The sequence below is a fragment of the Syngnathus leptorhynchus genome, chromosome 20, assembly GCF_054491065.1.
Source record: "Syngnathus leptorhynchus isolate UIUO chromosome 20, UIUO_Slep, whole genome shotgun sequence".
NCBI classification, from domain to species: Eukaryota; Metazoa; Chordata; class Actinopteri; order Syngnathiformes; family Syngnathidae; genus Syngnathus; species Syngnathus leptorhynchus.
The window spans coordinates 2,099,501-2,122,081 of NC_141214.1; the positions used below are offsets into that span (position 1 = coordinate 2,099,501).

General features: G+C 42.9%; 5 protein-coding genes and 1 long non-coding RNA gene across 13 annotated transcripts; 2 read left to right on the forward strand and 4 right to left on the reverse strand.

Annotated features, from left to right (window-relative positions):
- Nucleotides 1–122: 122 nt before the first annotated feature.
- cratb (carnitine O-acetyltransferase b) lies at nucleotides 123–5,286 on the reverse strand. 2 transcript variants are annotated; one of them, XM_085900346.1, is made up of 16 exons: nucleotides 5,157–5,286; nucleotides 4,881–4,966; nucleotides 4,215–4,439; nucleotides 3,964–4,082; nucleotides 3,812–3,865; nucleotides 2,968–3,133; nucleotides 2,571–2,745; nucleotides 2,357–2,447; nucleotides 2,192–2,279; nucleotides 2,007–2,107; nucleotides 1,796–1,915; nucleotides 1,499–1,621; nucleotides 1,207–1,342; nucleotides 1,080–1,142; nucleotides 875–1,012; nucleotides 123–717 (listed from the first exon to the last, which is right to left on the reverse strand). In XM_085900346.1, the coding sequence occupies exons 2-16, from the start codon at nucleotides 4,929–4,931 to the stop codon at nucleotides 514–516; spliced, it is 1,854 nt and encodes a 617-aa protein (XP_085756472.1). In that variant the 5' UTR covers nucleotides 4,932–4,966; nucleotides 5,157–5,286; the 3' UTR covers nucleotides 123–513. The 2 variants fall into 2 exon arrangements, with proteins under 2 accessions (XP_085756472.1, XP_085756473.1); XM_085900347.1 differs by lacking the exon at nucleotides 5,157–5,286 and having other exon boundaries at nucleotides 4,881–5,150.
- On the forward strand, nucleotides 4,229–15,770 carry LOC147040754 (uncharacterized). The gene is made up of 3 exons (XR_015062873.1): nucleotides 4,229–4,473; nucleotides 11,218–12,216; nucleotides 15,010–15,770. It is a non-coding gene; the product is annotated as an uncharacterized LOC147040754 (long non-coding RNA).
- Nucleotides 5,404–10,627, reverse strand: ppp1r18 (protein phosphatase 1, regulatory subunit 18). Of its 2 annotated transcripts, none has more exons than XM_085900882.1 (4): nucleotides 10,498–10,627; nucleotides 7,088–10,179; nucleotides 6,122–6,334; nucleotides 5,404–6,036 (listed from the first exon to the last, which is right to left on the reverse strand). In XM_085900882.1, the coding sequence occupies exons 2-4, from the start codon at nucleotides 10,139–10,141 to the stop codon at nucleotides 5,932–5,934; spliced, it is 3,372 nt and encodes a 1,123-aa protein (XP_085757008.1). In that variant the 5' UTR covers nucleotides 10,142–10,179; nucleotides 10,498–10,627; the 3' UTR covers nucleotides 5,404–5,931. The 2 variants fall into 2 exon arrangements, with proteins under 2 accessions (XP_085757008.1, XP_085757009.1); XM_085900883.1 differs by having other exon boundaries at nucleotides 6,118–6,334.
- On the reverse strand, nucleotides 11,011–12,909 carry nrm (nurim). The gene is made up of 4 exons (XM_085900352.1): nucleotides 12,741–12,909; nucleotides 12,015–12,208; nucleotides 11,766–11,942; nucleotides 11,011–11,665 (listed from the first exon to the last, which is right to left on the reverse strand). Exons 1-4 carry the CDS (start codon nucleotides 12,895–12,897, stop codon nucleotides 11,351–11,353), a joined length of 843 nt encoding a protein of 280 aa, XP_085756478.1. The 5' UTR covers nucleotides 12,898–12,909; the 3' UTR covers nucleotides 11,011–11,350.
- limd1b (LIM domains containing 1b) lies at nucleotides 13,108–16,441 on the reverse strand. Of its 4 annotated transcripts, none has more exons than XM_085900359.1 (9): nucleotides 15,352–16,441; nucleotides 15,170–15,241; nucleotides 14,638–14,779; nucleotides 14,447–14,548; nucleotides 14,088–14,155; nucleotides 13,660–13,722; nucleotides 13,465–13,595; nucleotides 13,296–13,347; nucleotides 13,108–13,219 (listed from the first exon to the last, which is right to left on the reverse strand). In XM_085900359.1, the coding sequence occupies exons 3-9, from the start codon at nucleotides 14,669–14,671 to the stop codon at nucleotides 13,136–13,138; spliced, it is 534 nt and encodes a 177-aa protein (XP_085756485.1). In that variant the 5' UTR covers nucleotides 14,672–14,779; nucleotides 15,170–15,241; nucleotides 15,352–16,441; the 3' UTR covers nucleotides 13,108–13,135. The 4 variants fall into 4 exon arrangements, with proteins under 4 accessions (XP_085756485.1, XP_085756482.1, XP_085756481.1 ...); XM_085900356.1 differs by having other exon boundaries at nucleotides 13,114–13,347; nucleotides 15,352–15,708; nucleotides 15,833–16,441; XM_085900355.1 differs by having other exon boundaries at nucleotides 13,114–13,347.
- Nucleotides 16,109–22,271, forward strand: cdcp1b (CUB domain containing protein 1b). 3 transcript variants are annotated; one of them, XM_085900343.1, is made up of 14 exons: nucleotides 16,122–16,267; nucleotides 16,393–16,461; nucleotides 17,081–17,296; nucleotides 17,365–17,694; nucleotides 17,855–18,070; nucleotides 18,129–18,479; nucleotides 18,562–18,777; nucleotides 19,004–19,360; nucleotides 19,433–19,792; nucleotides 19,899–20,096; nucleotides 20,167–20,526; nucleotides 20,812–21,168; nucleotides 21,245–21,326; nucleotides 21,454–22,271. In XM_085900343.1, exons 2-14 carry the CDS (start codon nucleotides 16,419–16,421, stop codon nucleotides 21,950–21,952), a joined length of 3,585 nt encoding a protein of 1,194 aa, XP_085756469.1. In that variant the 5' UTR covers nucleotides 16,122–16,267; nucleotides 16,393–16,418; the 3' UTR covers nucleotides 21,953–22,271. The 3 variants fall into 3 exon arrangements, with proteins under 3 accessions (XP_085756468.1, XP_085756470.1, XP_085756469.1); XM_085900342.1 differs by having other exon boundaries at nucleotides 16,109–16,461; XM_085900344.1 differs by having other exon boundaries at nucleotides 16,111–16,461; nucleotides 20,170–20,526.
- The last annotated feature ends 310 nt before the right edge of the window (nucleotides 22,272–22,581 follow it).

Below are 22,581 nucleotides of genomic sequence, written 5' to 3' on the forward strand. Positions count from 1 at the left end.
GGGACTTTTTTAATCCACAATCAATATTTATGTAACAATACATAGAGGCTGATCAAACAAGTAAAAACATCATGAGAGATACGACAAAATTATGAGAATAGACACAAACAAAGACCACCTCGTCAGTGAGCAATAAGAGAAACTTTATTACCAACCAGCAAGTGTGCGCATACATGCCCAACAAATTGGGCCACATCAGTTTAATTCAAGCAACTTCAACAGTTACCATCAACATTTTTTTTTTCTTTTCCATATTTTGGTCCTTCACAATCACACCAAGTAACCTACAAATCTTAATGGCGGTAACAATTAATCATACTGTATATACAAACGCTTTATGTCCACGATTGATGCTGAAGTGTTAATGTGTCCACCTGTGAATGAACAATGGAGGAAAAAAAAAAAAAAAAAAAAAAAAAAAAAAAAAAAAAAAACATCCACAAGGAGCCCTTCATAAACAATTTTGTACATTTACTTGAGTGAAAATTGGAATACTCTTAGCCTGCTGCAGCTCTACACAGTAGGCTCCAATAGGTCGTGCAGTTGGCACAGAGTGTCCCGCACAGCAACGCCCAGCTTTTCTGCATTTGTTTCATCACAGCAGTTGAAAGCAGTTATAGAAAAGTGGACGTGGTCAGACTGTGGGTTGTAACAGATTGCGTAACCGTCAGGAACCAGGGGACCAAAACACATCACACTGTCTGTGTTTGCAGGCACCTGAAAGGAAAAATTGGATTAGAAAAGGTTCAAAATACTGCAATAAATATTCAATCACATGACAAGCATTCAAAATGACATTCACAACTGAAAATAAGATCTGGAAAAGCAAATTATTGACCAAAAAGTCTACACTTTGACAAATAAACGCCCACACCTGCCCAGTTCGGAGTTTCCAATGAGTTGCCAGGCCAAAGGCAGTATCCATGAAGATTTTGGGGACGCTCAGTCCCTCTTCGATAGCCTGCAACTTGAGCCCTAGCAGATGTCGGTCTATGCCATGACCTTTAAGTACCTGCGTAGAATACAAACGTGGAATTATTATGATTAAGTCGGGAAAATATTTGAAATAGCTTGGTTACCTGGTCAGTCAGAGCCGAGTAGGCGTCAATGCCTTCTGTCAGGAGTTGGAGCTTGACCTCCCGCTGCAAAAATAGCCTCATTAGAATAAAATAACCCCCTCACAATCAATCGCGCGTGTCTGCTCACCGATGCGGATGGATCAACAAAGGCAAGGATGAATTTAAGCATCTCGTTAGAAGGCGAGCGGATGTATTCGGTTCTTCCTTTGCGAAACATCCTCTGAGATGCAATGTCGCAAGTGGCGCAGACGTCGCCGTGAACTCTGCCGACACACACGGGAGACAAACGCAAAACCGCTTGTGTACTTTAGTCGACAGTCTTTCGGCATTTTCTTGTCAATGATCAAACCCGAAAGTTATTGTATTGTATCATTTAGCAATAAACACAAGTTGTTGCAAATATTGACAAATGTCTTTACCTGTAGTAGGCCAGCTGCAGCGCCAACTGGATGAAGGAGTTGGGACTTAATTTGTGCCGCTTGGGGAGGTCTTTGCCAAACTTTTTAAAGTTAAATACATTCACATCCAGGTCATTGATCAATCTGGAAACAACAATATGGTAAATTGAATATTTTTTTTCAATGTGATCTTTCCTCAAACTAGCACAGCACCATCTAAATTTGAAAGTGAAAACAAAAGCAGAGCCAGATAAGATTTGATCTTATCAGCAGTGGCAGTTTGCAAACAACAATTGCGATCCAAGGTACGCAACTTACATATCGAGGTTCTGCTTGGCATTCTCGATGTCTCTCTTGATTTCTCGGTCTATATGAAAGTAAAGCTTCTTGGGCATTGGAAGAGGGACCAGTGGTGACCTCCGTGGGTCTGGTTCCTCACTGCAGATAATAAAAATTGTTCATTCATATAAAAAAAGATATAAATACACAAACATGAATAAATGATAAAAAATAATATTATGTATCTTACCAGTGACGCAGGACATAATCCAGCAGAGTCGCAATGGGAGGACCTTCAGCTGTGGCTTGTTCATACAGAAGACCCCAAGAGCCGTCCTCGCCGATCACAAACTGTACAAACACGCAAAGGCAACACAAAAGCAGTGTTTTCAACTCCTTTTTTTTTCCCCAGAAGTAAGCAGCTTGGCCACTCACCTGCAGAGTTTTGTCAAACCAACGGTTGCCACTATTGGAGAAGGTCCCGCCTCCGTGCAGGACCTGGGCTGCTTTGCGGCTGGCATATCTGTCAATCAAATTTGCAGCATGTTCCTTCAAAAAAGGTACTTAGCCCATGTATAATTTGAGTGTGTGTTGTCATACTTTTCATCTGATATCCTCATAACTGGAGAATCCAGACATAATGAGAAAAGTCCCCTCTCGATTGACTGCACTGATTCCCGATTTAATTTATCTGGGTGACAAGAGCATACAAAAATTAAGAAAATTGTGCATATTGTTTCAAGGGAAATAATGAAAAATAGGTAAATGAAATAAAAAGTTAAGACAATTTTTTTTTTTTTTTACAACATTCCACCTCTGAGAAGGCGATTGTAGGCCTGGCCCCACGTGTGGCGATGGTCGCTAGTCAGGATGCCCATGGGCTCTTTATCAGTCTTCCAGGACTGAGACCGGATCCTCAGGAGCTGCCCGTGAATCTGGCTTTCCGTCAGTCGGGATCCGTCACTGTTGTACACCTCCAGCTGGAAAAACTAGAACCAGGAGAAAATGGTTGTTTTTCTTTTTAACCTCACCGATATTTCTCCATTATGTGTATTTTCAGAAATGTTGTGTTCCGATGGTGACACGGGAGGAAAGAACCATGAGAGGGGAAAATATTTGAAATCTTTTACTTCCTTCCTACTATAAATAGTAAATAGCTCAAGGTTCCTATTTTACACAATGAGCAAATTATGATATGCAACCTTGCTGACCTGATAGTTTCTGACCACAGTGATGTGCGTCGGGGACCGTCGGGAGGTCCCATGGTGAGCCACGTAGTCGTGTTTGGGGCCCGGGATGCGACATGAGGAGAAGAGCAGCGGGTAGAGTTCCATGCATAGAGGCCTGCCTCGCATGTACTCTAACGCCAGCCGGCCACTAACACAAACACAAACAGTATTTGCTGAATATGCACATTTTCTATGACTAAAGAAAAAAGTTGCATAAACTATGAATGGATAAAATTGAAATTGGAAAAGAATTGTTTCATCCCATGAACAATTTTGAGACAAAATTAGAAATTATTTATTTCAACCTCACATTTTTTTTAATGAGAGATTCACTCTTTGAATCTAAATCTAAATGCAAGTGCTGTATTGACAAAAATATTGTTTTTCATACTATAGCTGTCAAAATAATGAGTAAATGAAATATGCACACAAGTTGAGTGTTCACGTTTGCGTGTGAAAAGAGAGAGGTGAGGGCGGGGGAAACCACGGCAACCTGTCCACATACTGCATGACTTGTCTTCATAAACAAAGAGCTCATATTCCACAGAGCTTGTAAAAAAACTAATATATTCTTGACACTGATACTAATACAAATGGCTATGTATATTTAGACACAGATTCACATCATACTGCAAAGGAATACAAGGCCATGCCAATGGGGCTGAAGGTCAGTGCACACAAATAGCAAATGTAATTAGAGGATTACTGCAGTCTCAGTGTGGTTGAGTACAGTACACTTAGAAATATGAAATATTCACATTTCAAAACATCAAGCAGGGTTATTTGCTAATTTTAATATATAGGACAGCAACTTTTCAGGACTTACGCGTCAAGTTTGGCTTTAAATTCAAGTACTGCTACAATCAGCTTAGAAGCAAACCTGAAAAGAAATAATTGACTCATTATTTTGCAATGCACTCCATTTTTTTCGCAAGGAGTTTAGCAATGGCGTAAGGAGCGCAGTGAGTGTTTACGCACAAAAGTTGGCTCCTCCAGCCGTTGTAATCTCGCCTGGGAAGAGAAATAGCAGGGTTGGAATGCACAGGCAATGGCAAGCGACTTTCCAAGTAGGCCCACTGGACCCACCAGTCTGTGATCTACAGGGGACATATATCAAAAAATATTTTGAATTGGCAACTCGAATACTTCCGGAGCATTTTTTTTGGGTGCTTTACATAAATCAGCAACACCTGTCAAGTTTCCCAGTGAGTTCAAACCAAAAGACACACCCAGTTTTCTGTGTTTCTGGCCCTCCTTTCCAAGCCCTTCTGAAGCTCTGCACCAAGACCACCACGCCTGGCGAAGTCCCGCATCACCCTGCGGGTGTGGGTAAGCTCTTCAGGGGGTATGAGGGGCTCCAGGCTCCTCATGTAGGCTTGCAAGGTTTGACTCAGAGGAGGCACCGGCTGGGGTGGCACGAAAGTGGACATGCTCAGCTCCTGCCTGGATGTCACCTGGAGGAAAAGTCAAAGGTTTTGCAGTTAGCAAGTAAGTCAAATTCATTTGAATATTTTACAAGGAATAATGAAATTAATATGATCATTTTATTCAGTAAGGTTATATTTCCTTATACCTTATGAATCTGTGTATCATTTTTTTTAAATATATATTTAATGAGTTTGTGTACCCCAATATGGCGTTTTTACGTTCTGGACTATAAATGAAAAATTTCTTTCAGCTAAATCTGCATCATGTCTGGGCCATAAGTTATATTCCAATTATTTCCAAGACTATTTTATTTTTTTAAAAATCTGGCCCATTTGACCGCTTAAAAAAAAATAGCTGCTGCAAAAAAAGTTTGCCAACCACAGTTAATTCAAGACCGCAGACTTATTTAAACCCACCGCATGCACGTTCACTCGTACACAAAGGCGTGAACATGAATAAATACTTACACGCGTGAGCCATTGTCTCCACGCTCCAGGTTGGATTTTGCTGGAAATCATGTTTCTTCCAATCACGCCTGCAGTCGCCTTGGCATCTGTCAGACGTGTTTAGCACATGAGCAAAATCTTCTCGGCCTACTGAACCTCACGCACCCTTTAGCAAAGTCGTTCAGGGCTCAGATAATAAAAAGTGAGCCTTGATCCATCGAGGATGTGCAAAATAGTCTTCATCGAACAAGTATGAGTCCAGTTGGAAAGAAAGAAAAAGAACAACACCGGACCTACCCACTCGGCGTCGTTGTTATTTCGGAAGCAGGAGTATGCATGCAATGCTTCACGTACTGAGGCGAACTCTCAAGACAAGTCTGCACACGTGTTGACGTCAAAGTAGTTTCCGTAAACGGATATTAAAAAAAAAAAAAAACTAGCCGCAGTACCGCATTTCTCCACGGTGTGTCGCTTTTTTACCGGAAACAAACAAAGGAAACAAATGTTGTAAATATTTATTACATATTTTTTTCAAGCAAGCCATTTCAAAAATAGAAATAATTTGTGGAGTTCTGTACAGACTTTATGCATGTCTCACCAACCAAACATGTTCATTTACAAACAAACAATTCCAAATACTTTGTGTAAATAATACACAGCCAATACTCTGACAGCAGTATTGAAATTTGTTGTCTTCTTCCACTATTATAACATTTTAAAACAACAGTCACACATCTCTTTTTTTTTTATTAAATACATACAAATACAATATGTCAACTAATTTGCATATCATTTGTGTGGGGTTCAGTATATAAAGCAGGCACAAGGCACTCAGTTGACACATCACGGAATGACTTAATCCCACAAATTGAAGTTCTATCAAATATCTTGACTACACAATAAAACAACCCTTGTCGATTGCATAGAGAAGTGATCTTTTGCCACCGAGCACCAAAACCAGCTGGTGAACTATGACATTATGTGCCAGAAATTCATATTAGACCTCTAAAAAAATTCAATTGAATTCTGCTATCAACAACAGGAAGAAACCAAACTGTACAACGGAGAAGACTCATTCCAACACATCTATTGAAACATTCAAAAACCTCATGAAAACACCTGATTGCATCGCACGAGCTTTTTTCTTGGCCAGGCATTTACCGAGGGCACGACTCATCTGGAAGAGATAAGAGGAAAATAATGTGTGTTTTAAAATTGTATTTTACTTACTGATTTTTGAAAAGAGAGTGACACCGACCCACTCTTAGACTCCGTCCAAATGCAGTCCCCAAATTCCTTGGGCCTTTAGACACGACATCTCCATCCACTTCTCCTTCGTCTTCCTGGGGTTCCTCTCCCTGTGGTGTCTCGGTCCTCCCCGTTTCATGAGGGTAAGGAGTGGATACCATCATGGAGGTCTCAGAAGGGTACTCGTACACTTGCTCTAGGCGGTCCTCATCGAAACACACCTTCCCCTGTGAACATGATCGAAAAATAGAAAACAAATGACATTTTTCGAACAGGGTGGAGGACTGGCAAAGTTCAGCGGGGTTGGTGAATGTTTACACAGCTTCAATGTTATGGTAACTGACAAAGTAATGCAACCTAACAATAGTTGCTTGAACATTTCATGGAACTAAACAAAAAGATGTGCAGAACTAGCAAAACTACAAAACTAGAAGTACTAAGAAGCATAAAGAAAAGGACAAAGCCGTCACACCCTGCTATAGCCCAGAGGGGTTAAGCCTGTGTCAAAATAAATAAAGCTGACTCAGCACAAACGGCAAAATTGGTGCAAAGGAAACAGGAAGACATTTGAATGTGATGGAACAAACCAAGAACATTTTGAACTTCAGCGAGACCGTAAAACATCATGTGTTGCCTAGCATGGATTTGCAAAACAACAATTTGCATGGCAGGCAATTATCATTGTGCAACTTACTTTCAATATAAAACTTTTTTTTTTTCATAGTTAACTATGACAAAGAGAACAAAGTAGCAAAGCAGATCCCTGCAGCTAAGAATCATGCTGCCGTGCTTGATAAGGCTTTAACCAGCTTAGGTGTGTCTCGGAGGTTGGACAAGGATGTTCTCCCAGCAAAAGGCGATTCCACTCAAGCAAAAAAAACATAATTCCAGTAGATATTTGTCAGAACATGCTATCACTATGCTAATAATTTTTTTTTCTCGGTTACATCCATGACATCATTGATTTTACATATACTTACCCTTTTAGGTGTCCCTTTGCTCCGAACGAGACATGACTTCTCCAGGTTTTGATATCCCCCAATCACTTCAATTTCCTCCACCGCTGGATATTTTTTCTTTGTGGGCTCAGTGGATGCCGTCTGGGTTTGTTGGGTGGGCTGGGGGATTTTAGTATCGGTTGTTTTTGCTGTTCCTGTGTTTTTTTTCGGGGTGATGGTAATGGTGGCCCCTCGCTTCGAGGCACTGCGAATGGTAAAGAATGTCGGTGATGGAGCCGGAGAGGCAGCTGGAGATGTGGAACACGGCGAGGAGGCTGGAGTTGGCGCACCGTCGGAGGCTTTTGCAGATTGGCTCTTGTGGTATGAGCTGTTAATCGGGTTGGGTTGTTTGAGATGAGATGTTGGAGAAGCTGCAACACGTCTGGGACACACTTTGGGATTTATTTCTGATGTTTCTTTAACCATCTCACCAATCTGATGCTTTCGGAATCCTTTGACCTCTTTGTCTTTACAAGGGGAGTTTGAGGAAACATGTTGAGACGTCAGCACTTCCTGCTCTTTAAGTTGAAACTGCTCAATTTGAAGTTGGATGCTTTTAAGTCCACAGGCGTCTTCACCTTGACCATCTCCTTTGTGGGTATCGATGAGGGGCTTCACCTTGATGAGATGTACCGATGACACGTCTACGTTTCTTTCTCTTAAACACAAGCCTGACCTGGAACCAACCGTTTCCAAGTTGTAGATCCGGCTCATTTCTGCTAAGGAGTTAGGATGCGGCGGTGAAGGTGAAGGAGCTTGTCCAGGCTGGATAGATGATGCGTTGACCTTTACGTCACAGTCCTTTGCGTCCTCTTGTTTTCCTTCCTGGTTGGGGTGTTGGCTCCTTTGTTGGGTCACTTGTCGGTCTGCATCTTTTAAAGCGTCGGATTTTTGAAGACATCGGTCGCAGTCTTGGGACGGAGCGACGTCGAAGCCGCTACTGACTTCCTCTTCAGCGGCTGTGGGTGAGTCTAGAACAGAAACAGGAAGATGAGGGCAGTTTTTCAACACGTCGACTTCCTGCGTGATGTCAAAGGCAGACCCGGATGTCTGAAGCGATGTGTCTGCTTCAGTCATCCTCTTCTGCTCTTTGTCTTTTTCTGGTTCCTCACAGGTACTTTCACCTCCATTTTGTTTGAGCCTCTCTTGTTCTTTTTGTCTCATTTTCTCACGCAGGGACTCGATGCGGCTGACGGGTTTTCCGAGCCTCCAGCTATCCCTCCTCTCCACTCCTTCTTCAGAGTCTTTCCCTTCCTTGCTTTGACCTGTGGTTTTTTTTCTGGCCATCTCCTCCGCGACGTAAAACACGGTCCTGGGGATCTGGATTTCTAAGGGACCTGGGGGGTTCCCCATTTTTGGAGATCTGGGGGCGACTTCATAGGCTTCATTCCTGTAAGGCGGTTCGTCGATGATTTTCTCGATTTTGCTGATGAGTTCTTCTGTGTGATGGGACAAAAGCTCCCATTCGGCGCCGGCCTCTCTTTCAGCCATCTTGGATTTTCCATCTTGCCGGATGGGGATTCTTCTAGCGAATGAAATTCCCTCAGTGCTTTTTACAGATGCGGTTGTGAAACCTTCTCTATCTTCATCACCTGTTGGCCTCCTTTCGACCGGGTCAGATTTTTTGACTTCACTCCTGTTTTGGAATCCCATCGCCGGATCGGATCTTTTCTGGATCGCGTGACTCTGATCTTCTTTTTCTAATTGGCCATCATTTTGCTTTCCATACTTGTCTTTTTTACACATTGCTGGGATTTCCTTCCCGCTTCTGTCTGAATGTATCCTCTCCCGTCGTTTCCTTTCAAAGTAGCCATCTGGATCCAAACCATTTTCCTTAGCACACACGACCCTATCGGAGAAGCTAAATGAACGCTTTGGCACACCTTTGAGCAAATTGTCAGATGTTTGTTCGTTGTTGTCCTGTGAATTTTTCCTTCTACCTGGCCTGAGGAAATTATCCGAACTTTTGGATCTAGATGGAGGTTTACGGAGCTCCCCGAATTTAGTGAGCAGCTGGCTAACCCTCCCACCGCGTTCATAAAACACGTTGTCATCCAAGCTGTCCTTCATGACTGTTTCTGGGCCGCTTGGTCTTTCTTTTTCATTGGGGTTGGCTCCTCCCCCTCCCGACGAGCGTTCCTCCACGGCAGTCGTGGGCTTTATGATCAGAACATCAGAGGCTCGGATCTCTGTCACGCTCGCACCCCCTGCCAGGATCTCCCTGAGGTCCATCTTCATCCCTCTCTTTCCTTGCGAGTCCTCCTCGGGCTCCTCCACCTCCCGCCATTTTGTTCTGATTTCATCACTGCCTCTACGATTCTGTTCAATGATGATGATATTGTCGGCGCGGATCGTTCGAAGACAAGGGACCATGGGGGAAAATGGATTTGCTGGATCTCTTTCATTTTCTTCCTTCTCCTTGGCTCCATCTTTGACTGATTCTTTCCAAATCTCCTTGTTATTATCTCTCCCTTGACTCCTATCCCTGCTCCTCTCCTTGTCTCTTCCTTCACTCAAATCTCGAAATCTCTCTATTTTCTGTTCTATTTTTCTTCCTCTTCCCGTCTCCCCATCGTGACCCCTAGGGGTCAGTTTGTCCTTTTCTTTGACCTCCGAGTCATTGCCCCTCTCCTGGAAACCTCCATCGCCTTCCTTGCTCTTCCTCCACATACTCTGCGTGAGTATAAATGGGTTTTCATGGAGCGGAACTATGGTTTCCACGGAGACCTGACTCACTAATTTGGGGTCTCCATCCATCCATTGGCTCGGCTCCGGACTGAGTTCATTTCTCTGATTGACAGTTGCGGAGGTCTCCGTGTCGCTCGGTAGATCCGAAGGTGGTTGAGCGTCCGGCGGCAAGACGGGAATATCTTTTTCCTGCTTTGCTTTCCTTCGCTGAATGATGCCACGCTTCCAGGCAGGCATGTTGGCAAACTTTTGCTCTTCTTCTTTTTCTCGCCTTTCCCGTTGCTCTTCTTCTCGCCTCTTTCTCTCCAAGAGGAGTTGCTTCCATTCCGGAAGAGAGGAGACAGACATAACAGAAACGCAGCAGGTCTTGGGCCTGTGTGAGTGGGCTGCAGAAATGAGAAATCAGTTCAATCTTAGAGATTCACATCATTTTGGCCATGTAAACAAATTAATACATGTAAAAAAAATAAAGCTCCGTTTTAATTTCGACTTTTAATGCTGTTGTTTACATTTGTGTAGAACTGCACTGCGTTATACAAGAAGCTTCGTCTCCTGTAATTAAGCTCTACACTTCTTGGAACGCTACAAGACATTTTTACACCAAATCAAACTAACAGTACAAAGAAGCATTTTTTTTTAATGACAGGATTTATTTTCTGCATAAACCATCAAATTATCAACAGTTGAATGTGAAAGGTACTTACGAGAAGCCTGCTTTGTTTTGGTACAATTGCTGGATCCACTTTGCCGTGCTCTTCAAAATAATTCACCCCCGACCAACAAAAACAAAACTGTCAGTCGTACTTTTAGGTCCCACTCAACAGAGCACCATCACTGGAGTACAGTACATATTGCCAGGTTCTAAGGACCAGGACACTAATCCGATAATTACGTTCAATTCCATCTGTAGAGTTAAGTGGCGAGCACCATATTGCTGGACCTAAGAAAGGCGTTTAAAGAGCACAGCCGTCTGCCCCGGCCGGGCTCTAACCCCCCCCAACACATGCACACACGTCTCTTACCGCTGTCTAATTGGAAGAGATTGAGGATGAAAGAGGTCGAGGTGGGGGGCAGAGCTAAAGGAGTAAGTTGCAGAAAGAATCAGGATCTGGACTGGAACCAAAAAAATGGCACTATTAAAAGACTGCAGAATGAATTATAATGCACTATTTTTTAAACAACTACAGTGTGGTATGTTTTTTTAAAAAAAACAAGGGTTCAGAGGTCAGCAGCAGCTTTTAATAAACAATAGAAAAATTACAAAATTAAACAATAAAAAAATTACAGCCTATGATATCACCATTAACCAATCACCATTAGTTATTCAGAAATGCATATTGAGGGAAAAAAAAAAGATTTGTTCTGGTTTCTCCGGGTGAACTATAAATCACATTTTGTAACTGAATCCTCCTTTTGTTCAACAGCAAATGGACTAAGACATCAAGAAGATGCAAAAAAACATCACAGAGGGTCTTCCAAGTCCAGGAGAGACATCAGTTAGTTTAAAGACAGTGTTTTAGGTTAAGTTGGCTCCAGGTCACAGTAGTAGGATTACTTTCACTTCTCCTTGTGCTTGCTGTCAAGGCTGGCGGTTGGGGCTTTGGCCCGGTCCGGCTCGGTAAGGAGCTGAAACTTGCTCTTAAGCTGGTCGCAAAGGAAAGCTAAATCCTGTTTGTCCAGCGAGTGTGCCAGCGCCAGGTAGACTGACATCGTTAATGCCAGGAGCAGCCTGTCCAGGGATAAAGCTGGCAGGAGCCACAGCACAACGCCAAGTTCCAGACACACCGGATGGCGGAAGTGAGAGAGGAAGCGTTGGGCCTGGGATGATTTGTAGGACAGCGGCTCGCCCATACCCAAACATTGGTAGTACACCTATGCAAGAAGAGTCACGGTCGTTGCTGTTTGGTATTTATCCATTGGAATGTATTTGCTACAAAACTGAATATACAAAATCTTTCTCATATGAGTTTACCTGCTTAATGCCCAGAAGTTCTGGGTAGTCAAACATCATGAGGATGGTGCAGATGATGGCCCAGCAAAAGAAGTGCACAGTGAAACAGAGGAGAGGGAACCACACACTCCAAGGTGGATGGCGCACTGACCACAGACAGGGGGCGCCAGTTACAGGCTGCCAGTAATGCATCAAGATCTAAGAGTGGAAATAGAAGAATTGGATCAAATAACGAGTTATAATGGCCGAGTCTGGCGTGAGCTGCAGTACCTGCAGAGCCAGTGCAGTGGTGAAACAGTACGCAGTTCTGTTCAGGGAGCCCAGGATGGACTGGCAGGCCTGTTTGACAGGCAGCCATGCAAGCAGACTGTGCTGCACGGTGAAAAGAGCCAGCAGAGCCGCATCCATGACCAGAGACTTGAGGACAGAGCCATCTTGTAGTGCCTCTGACCATGGGATGGAGTCTTAGAAGGTGGGTGAAAAAAATGATTGAAAATTACGTTGTCACAGCAGAAATATTCTCTTCTAATTGCAAATTAATGATAAACTAAACAATTCTAGTCTAATTTAAATGATGCCACAATAATCCAGTACATGGAAGTATTGTAATATATTGACAATTTGGCAGTGATGTTAATTAATGAATTGTAATAACCCAATATTATATGCACATATTATGCACAAAAGATGAACATCCTAACAATCTAACTGTAGTCTCAGCATGTTCTTTTAGGACACAGTATTGCACAGGCTCATCGTGACATCACTACTTGAGTCTTTTAAATCCAATGTCTAATTTTGCATATTATTTAAAAATATGATTTATTCAATAATTTTAGGAATGTTTATCATGTCAGCAGAGGCACAAATGACTATTGAAAAGACTAAAACATTTTTCATCTGATCTAAAATGTCAATTGATTGTGACAAATGAATTGTGCACACTTTGTGCAAAGTTTTCCGATCGCTTGGCAGTGACACTTGAGAAACTTTTACCTTGGCAAAGTGTCGTCTCTCCGGTGATGTTATGGTAGATGGCTCGGAATGATATGAAGCGAATAAAATCTGCACCAGATAAAAAAACAAAGGCAAAGTTCAACAAAGTTACCGTGCAGAGAGCACAGCCACGGACCGTGACTGACGCCATTTCCATTGCTGTCTTATCTTCTTCATTTCCACAACGCTGTCTTCCGGGACGGCAAAGTGTGTGTTGCAAATAGCACCACAGGGTGGCGCTACAACAAAACATTCCAAAAAGATTTGGGATACAATGATATTATTTGATGCTGTCATCAAAGGTGATCAAAGAATCAAAGACAAAAATAAACAAAATTAAACAAGACACAATATTTAATATGATCTAGTTTATTTTAAATGCAACAATCTTATCTTCAAACAAAGTCAACCTCACATCCGTAGCACTCTGCATGGTAGTTTTTGTTCAACGAAACCACTCGAATAGACTCTGTGCATCCCTGTAAACAATGATATCAAGCAAATCTTGAAAATAATAGATTCAGAAGTGTGACAAATGACTTCTTGAAGGCCCACCTCAGTTGGTAGTATGGGCTTATTGCAAGCGGCGCAGCAAGGAGCCTGCACCCTGAAACCACCAACAGCCATTACATGTTAAACCTGTTTTGCTTCTACTGACTTCCAGCTACCAATAACTGGCTGCGAGCCCATGTTCATTAAGACAGTAAATAGCAATTATACTTACTTGTGGTAATCGTCAATACAGTAAAGCTTCTGGTCAGGGCCCACGGTGAAGGGCGCATCCTCCAAGCTCTGTTTGCAAAGAGCACAGCGGAAGCAGGCCGAGTGGTACGTCTTCCCACGAGCCTGGACAACCTGATGGTGCACACATATTGAATATGAATCCTGCACACAAACATAAATCTCTTGCATCCCTTACCATATCTGTGATGATCTGATCACAGCTGTAACAGACTTCAGGGGATGGATGAACTCCCGAGTACTGCGTAGAGAGAAACTATACTTTATCATCAATACACAGAGAGAATATTGCTTGTACTTCATTAAAAAATGTACACAATGCTCACTAAAATAACATAAGTCACGCTTCTGGGGACATTTCCTTTTGGATAAATGAGATAAAACTGGAGCTATTTGGCAAGTCAAATGAGCTCTATTTTTACAGATGCAAGAAATGAAATGTGAAGAAAGAAAAAAAACACTGGACTTATTGTAATCCATGTAGAAAGCATCACTTGTGCTCTGTACTGTTTTGCACAGGATTTACCATATGGTCATATTAGTCATGATTGTCCAATGGGATAATGAGCCAAAAGAATAATTGAAACAGTTCAAGCGTGGACCTACCAAAAAATCCTCCTCACAATAGATCATTCCAGTCACTGTATAGAACGGTTTCCCTTGAAGTCGTTTATCTAATGAGAAACAAATTGACTTTACTAAATCAAAGTGAACACGAGGAGGCTACGTTTCATTTAATTTCATTTATTCTTCAATAACATACTGGGGAAAATAGAAATAGACTCATAATGACCATAACATTAAGTACACTTGCACAAAGTAATAAGATTGAAAAGAATCTATACTTATTAGATATTCGGGAGTAAAAACTATTTGTGTAATGATAAACAACGTTATGTTTCCTGTGTATTCTACTTTGAAAAGACATTTGTCAGACTGTCTGTATAAATAGTGGATGCACTCACCACAAACACTGCATGTGAAACATGTTTGATGGAATAGTTGTCCCAAAGCCCGGCAGGCCTTCCCTGCACCAAACACTTCTTTATTGCATTTTGCACAATGACCTGCAAACAACAAGCAAGATTTTTTTTTAAATCATTCCTTGAGGGAGTAGTTGTGAGGTGAATATCATACAACAGTGCTTCCATCTTACCAAAATCAAATTGTGAACCACTACTGGTGTCCATTTGCTCCTTTTCCAAGCTGTCTTTCCTACGTGAGGCGTCTATCTTGACAGTCGGGGGGGTTTAATTTTGTACAGACAGCTGGAAGGAGAGCTGGTGCACTTGGTTTCACTGGGCAGGGAGGGGTCAGTTGTGAGCATTTTATCCCTGTTGTTTTGTTTTTTCTAAAATGGTGAGCTGAGCTTAGCATAAAATGCACACACACTGTAACCTGTATTTACAAAAGTCATCACTCGTGGATTAATCGTATTAATTGTTGGAATCCCATTTCCAAAATCAGCAAAAAATGACCTTATATGAGATTGTGTAAAAGTATTTTTCACTTTTCTATCTTATGGCAGGCCACAACCTGGATTGTTTGCCACGCCGTCAATCACAGGCCACATATAGGAGACAGACGACCTTTCACACCACCGAGTGGGATCTGAATCCATGTTGCAAACTGCACTTCTACAATCCTATGTGACTGACTGCCCTCATGTGGTGTGTTCACTAACTCACATCATTTCTAATGTTTATGAGTATGTAGCCAAATTTGACTCTGTGAAGCCATCTCAGCTGCAGAAGATCCATCTGAGTGTGGGAAAGAAACATTTGCCATGAAACCTTATTCCTTGGTATGAAAACATGCAAAGTCGTAGCCCTCGCAAGCACATGTGGTCTTGCCCCACTTTTACACTAACATGGGAGGGGAAGGGATTGGTGACAGCTGCTGATTCTTCACTGAGTGAGCTCCCTTGTTTGCAGGCGCAACACATGGAGCCACCAAATCTGCATGTTGTCGGACTGGTTCAACAAAAAAAAAAGTGTGTCAGTGTGCACTTTGGAAAAGTACAAACTGCTACAATGTCATTGAAAAGACACATTTGTTCAGACTCAAAAGAAAACATTCACGATGCAAATATAACACACACGTGATCTGTTTATTTATACTGAATGTGTGTATGTGTGTGGTGAGTAGTCTTGCCCTCAGGTATGTTTCCATACAGGAATGTCTCCGTTATGTGGCATGTGGAGGCAGGAGGGAAGCTTCTGCTGTGCTGGGAGGGAAATTCATCAAACACATTTTGGATGATTTTTGCTGCAATAAAATGCTCCTCATACAATCTCATTTTGGCCATTATGGTATGGTATGGTATGGTATTAGAATAGTATATTTTTTACCCAAAAAAGAAAAACAAAATAGTTGACCTTGCCGTTCCAATACTTTTGGTTCAGACTGTATCTGTCAATCTCTTTTGTTCCTTTGCTCTTTCATCTTCGAAGCATCAAAAAGACATTTTTATTCGAGCAGAAGTCTTTGCATTTCTTTTGAAATCAACTCGACTTAAATATCAACAAGCCCTCTTTTTTTTTTTATCCGTTTGTGCGCGTGCGCGCGCGTCAAGGCTTCATCGTCCACACCCTGCGTGCTGTTGTAAGCGCACTGTGACAACCATCGCAGGCAAATTTCAGTGCTTATAAATAGTAAAGCCATTGTGGGAAGGGTTCTTTTACGCGGTGCGTATCCGAGTTGTATTTAGTCAGGCGTGTGAGCTCACCTGTCAGGTTGGAACAGGTCAGCGAGCCCGGTTCGCGGACCACGCCCCTATTACTCAGGTAAGCAGGAAGTGGCTGCCTGTCAGCGTCGTCATGCGGGACCTAGCCAAAATTCGACTTTGACACACTGCAACTTTTGGGGGGGAAAAATTAACGCCTTATCCTGGACCGCTTTTGGAAATAAGGAAGATTGCAGCAGGCACAAGCGAACATGCCGCTCGGACTTTTCTTGTTGATTTTTCTCCAATCATCAGGTGAGGCTTTCTGTTGCTCAATGAAGTCCTTTTGCGTGTTCTTCCTAGATGTGTGTGTTGAAACGTTTAATTGGGTCACGCCGTAGTTTGGTGCAACTGAAAGCAAACATTTGGAATGCGCAATAAATGCTGCTGTTGGATCTCATAAAAAAAAAACAACAACACCGCGCCAGGGGAAATATGTGATCGAGTCGAGATATTTACTTTGACACATAGACCTTCCGCTTTAAAAAATTCATGGGGCATTTATGGCGCTACCTTGGAGGCTCGAATTGATCATCTCATTAATAATTGACCTGCAATCTGCTACAGAGTTGTGACTGTCCTTCTGTGGAGCAGAAGCTGCCCCTTTGTATTCTAGGCTTTAGATTTAACTTTGTATTATTAACACTATAATTATATAATTTTTTTCCCCTCACAATAAATCGCTATTAAAATGGCAAAATATGCACTACAATTGTTATATTGGATAATATATTGAGTTTATAAATGTCAGCATATTTTCCAGCATATTTATGTATGGATGTGAGGAGCAACGCTGCTAATCTTTTCTATTGTTTTGTCACTTCTCTATTTCCTTTTCTTGCATCATCTGACTCCCTCCGATCCGTTTCATCAGAATGCATCCAGTTGACAGTCCGCTCGGACAAAGGCACATCGGTGACGGTGTCGAGTAGCCCGGCTGCAGACGAGTGTACGGTGTGTATCGTCGCCGGGGTCAACGACACGCAAACGTGCGATTCCATTCTTGCTCTGGAGCCTGAGAAGGAAGTCGAGGTGCTCTTCAACTGCCCCACTGAACAGTTTTACTCGGTCACTATCAATCAGCTCATCGGTGAGTAAATAATCATAGTGCGAATATTAGCTTCTTGTGCTAATTGTTTTTTTTTTTCTCTTCTGCAGAATGCACAAAAGACACCTGCAAGCCTTCAACAATAGAAACGCAGCCCTCTCTCTTCAACGACTTCCCCAGAACATTCATCTGGACCATCAAGGCGCCTGAAAAGACAGTCGTGGGTTTGGATGTCCTCGGAGAGGGGCTGCGGGAAACGTCACAGCCATGCAATAATGGATATCAGTATTCAGTGACCACATTTGAAGCTGAGGCTCGCTACTGCAAAGCGGGTTCTGTGACCCATTTAGACCTGCTGGATCAAGCTGTCGTGTCTCTGCAAGTTACACCAAAAACCCAGGTGGAGCCTGTGCTCTTCCAGGCCACTGCTGGACCACTAAGTAAGAATATTTCACATCATGGTGCCATTTCATACAAACATATCAGACTCCAACCATATTCTGAATTATTAATGACCTCTTAGATGCTGTCAGTAAAGACACGTGTGCCTTAATTGGGTTGCCTAGTCTGACAAATATCCTTCGTTTCATTTTTTTTTAGAAGGCCGAACGGTGGTCGTGACGGTGGATTCTAGCACGACTATAGTGCTGAGTAGGTTCTCGCAGGAAACGGAATGCGAGCTGTGTACCGGGGTTGACTCGGCTCGCACTTGCAGCCAGACCGAGAAGACCCTGACTGATGTCCAAAATCTGGCGCTGGAGTTCAGCTGCCTCAAACCTCAAGATTCGTACAGTGTGGAGGTGAAAACCACAATAGGTGAGTCCTTTGTTGAGTTTTAATATTTCTTTATATAATATCTTCTTTTTTTTTTCAGAATGTACCCAGAGCTCATGCACGCCTACTGCAGGAGAGCTGAATCCAAACACCTGGAAGGACTTCAGAAGAACTCTAAAATGGGATATTAGTGTCCCAGACAGGACAGTCTTGACCTTGGAGCTACCTCGGGAGAACCTGAAGCAGATAGCGGCGCAAGACGAATGTCAAGAAGGACCCCAGTACTCTGTGAGCACAACAAGAAGCAACGGGCAAATCAAAACCAACAGATACTGCAGAGGCGGACCGCTATCACGTCTGGATCTCCTCGGAACGACTGCCGTGACCGTGGAGGTCCCTCAAGGAGAAGACATGGACAGGACCATTTTTACAACTAAAGCTGCACCCAGAGGCAAATGGCTTCATTCTGATTTGTCCTCGTCGTGTGAGAAATCCAATGCTTACAGTCTCTTTTATGTTTCCTTTCATATCAGCTGGAAGAATGATGTCTGTGACCCCTGACCCGGACACCATTATTGTTATCAGCAGGGACACAGTCGACCCTGACTGCAACGTGTGCATGAAAACAATCCCAAAACAGACCTGTAACGAAAAAAGTCTAATCCTGCGAGAATCTCGTAACACCTCCTTGGACTTCACTTGTCCTCACCCTGAGGAGATCTTCAATGTGGAGATCAACAGAGAAATTGGTAGGCCGATATCATCACTTTTTTTTTTTTTTTAAAGCACACTTGAAACATGTCTACAAGTGCACCATGACTTTCTTCACTTTGTATGAAAGACACTATGGATTTACATAAGCAAGCACTAAGCTAGCTGAAATCCCGCTAGGTAAACATCTCGACAATATTTGAAATCTTTATTGACACCAATCTGTTTCAATTTAACAGCACTTACGTTTTCCTGCAATTCCAGACTGCACAGCGACTTCCTGCTCCGGCGATATTGTCCAGGCTGAGTCGTCGCTTTTCCCCGATTTCAACCGAACCTTCACCTGGGATCTGAAAGTTAGCTCGACTCGGGCTTTCCAGCTGGACTTCCCCGAGCCAGGAATGCAGCAGATTGCTAATGGAGAAACGTGTCCGGATGAGCACACCTATGTTCTCGTTACATATCTGCGAACGGGCCCTGCCAACATCGGAACCTTCTGCAAGGGAGGTTCTGTCACGAGTGTTCAGGTGCGCTACAAGGGTCGAGTTTCTCTCCAGGTTCCTGGAGATAATAAGATGGATCCGGTTGACTTTAAACTAAGTGTTGGACCTGAGACCAGCAGTAAGTGGATCTGCTAATTTTACATTCCCATCTTATGTTAAGAACCCAAATATTTCCCACTTTGGTTTTCAGCGGTGGCTATCGTGAAGGTCAACCTACCACGAGGCGTCTCCAACACAACCTTCATCTCGGCCAATTATCCCAACGATTTCCCTGACGACCAACAGACGCAGTGGGACTTTGTGGTGCCCGGCATGCACAATTATAGCGTCCATTTTCACAGTCATACGGCTCCGGAGTGTCTCGGCAAGAACGTAGAAGTGATGTACAGGAAACAGGACAAGAAGGTGATCAATACGGGGCTGACTGAAAAGCAGCCGGAGCATCAGCAGGGCGATTTTCAAATGGTGCTGAAGAATTGTGAAACGAACAGAACCTTGCAAGGACTCACTTTGAAATACAGCGTGTCTGTTATGAGAAGTGGTCACCCAGGTTTGATCTATTTTATTTTATTATTATTTTTTTTTAATATATCCAGATATTAAACCAAAAGTGCTTTTGTGTAATTGATTGTTTTGTTTTGTTTCCCCCTCCTCAGTTCTGTGCACAGTGGACCTGAGCAAACAGCCAAAAGTCTCCTTGCAGATTGAGAAAGTGGGTTCCGATCCCTACTGCGAGATGAGCGTTAACTCTGAGATTTCGAAAAAAATAAAAGTCCCAGCAGGCACTAAGGCTGACTTATCTTTCCTCGACTGTCCCAATGATGATGTGCAATTGACCGCAAGTCAAGTTATCGGTAAGAGGTTTTTTTTTTTTTTTTGCAATAAGTCACGTGATTCTTTCTAACTAATAATATTTATCAAAAGCAGATTGTCACAATACGGCTTCCTGCCCCGAGAGCCTCCTCACGGTGCCCACGTTGGATTCCTGTCTACGGATGCCCCTCCATAGCTTTACCTGGCACCTGGTAATCCCTCAGGACCGAACCATCGACCTCGTATCACCATCAGGAAGTCTTCAACAGTCAGTACCAGGCCAGAAGTGCAACGCTTCTGTCTCGCTACACGTGGAGGAGAGCCAAGGCTTCTCTGTGGGAGATTTCTGCTACGACGGGAACATCCAGAAACTTCAGGTGCACGCCAACATCTCCATCACAGCCACGACTCCAGATTTCAGCAAGAGGAAAGAGCCTTTTCTTAATGCCACCTTCACTAAAGAAATCCCTGGTAAGGATTTGAATGTTTGCAGTTACTCATAAGTGACACAAGAGGGCAGCAAAGCACCATTTAGTGCTCACTGTAGCTCCTCCCCTCACTTTAACATAGTTTCAATATGTTGCTAAGTAATTTCAAAGCACTACTTTTTTATATATTTATTTAAATATAATATATATTTTTGGGCTGTAATGCAATTTCACATTAATTTAACACTTTTCCAAAATCATGTCTCTGTCTCTCTGCACCTGCACTCAAAATAGCTTCCTGATTTCCCTTGGTTGTGCTATTTTTCAGAGACCATCATTTATCAAGTCAGCCCACAAATGTCTTCTCCAACCCTGCTGGCCACTCCCAACTGGCCCAAAGGAATGAGGCCTTCGTCCACAGTGTCCTGGATCGTCTCTTTGCCGAGCGGGTACAAGGCTCAGGTCCAGTTTGTCAAGGTCAGCCAGCCCAAATGCAACGACCGACACACGGCTATCAAAGTCAAGATGCTGGACTCTGAGGAGGAGATCCTGAGCCGCCGGGAGGACGAGAAGACCGACGAGGTGTTACTGGTGCCGCGCAGCTTTTATCTCAACATGTCCAACTGTATACCAGATGATGGAAACTTTGGGGCAGTCACCAAAATAGTTTTAGAACCAAAGACCAGTAAGAAAATTTTCACTTGGGTCTATTATGACTGCATAAAATGAATGGAAAAAAAATAAATATTTTGCTTTCACAGATCTTTTAGCAATCCTTCTCGGGATAGCAGGAGCACTTCTGCTTTTCCTCATCATCTTGGCAGTCGTCTGCTTCTTTATTAGGTGAGCAAGACCCAAAAATAAAACACAATTGCGCCAATGCGGTTGGCTATTTTACTTTATCTGGAACGGATCAATAGCATTTCAATTTACGTCAATGGGAAATTCTGTTTTCTTTTTTTTCAAACAGGAAAAAGAAAAAAGCAATCAAGGACAAAGAGGCATCCATCTACATTGGCAGAGGGAATATGTTCCGACCCGGCGACAGGAAATTCAGCAAAGCCAGGTCGGAAAACGACTCCCACGTGTACGCCTCCATAGATGAGACCATGGTCTACGGTCACCTTCTGGGCGACTCCAGCTACGCGGACAGCATGCAAGATCATTTCAAAGGAATGCAGTTGGACTCTTACCAAACGTTCACGGGCCCCTCCGAGCTGCCGGTCATCAGCGAACCGGAGCCCGAGCCCGAGGTAGACCACTTCGATACGTTCCTGGACCCGTCCCAGTCGTTCATCCCGCCTCGTCCGCGCACGCCCATTGACCGGCAGGACAGCCTGGGATTCCATGACCGCCGAATGGTGGATAACGAACTCTACACGTTCAAAAACACGGGAGATATAAACACCATCCGATTGTCCGGCGCCGACATGGAACTGCAACCGCCAACATCAGAGGAGTACTTGTAGGACGTAAAATGCCCAATGATGATTTTAATTCTTGTTACTTCTCAGAGATGGGAACTTCTGTGCCTATAAGTCACGCTCAGGGAATTCAGTTGAAACACTTGAGTTTTATCGGAATTTTTAAAAGCTTCCAGAAGAGGATCTGAGAACTTTTAGTTTTTTAATGTTGCTTCATATTTTTTTATTCTCTCTGCCCATGTGGTTTGGGTTTTGGAGCAGGGAAATTATGTTTTTAGTCTGTTTTTTTTATTATTATTTTTTATCTGTAATTACTTTTTTTAAACAATAAATTTGAGGGGAACACTGCCTTTATTGGACTGAAGCAACACTGAGGTTTTCAATTCTGGATTGAGAAAACTATTTCAACCACAAAAACGGGCTCCATCACAAACATGGAAGGGAAGTGGGAAGAAGAACTAATGGCAGTTGCAGCAGTCCACGTTTACATAGTTTAAATGAAGAAAAGAAAAAAAATAGGTAGACAATGTGCTTTTATTTAGGTTTAGGTTATTTGGCATCAAGCTAACTTCTGTATTTAGAAGGAAAATAGGAAAAAATAAGAATATTCTTTAGGCTCATTGTGAGACTTGTCAGTGAAATACAGAATGCAGCATAATACAGTTTTGACAGGC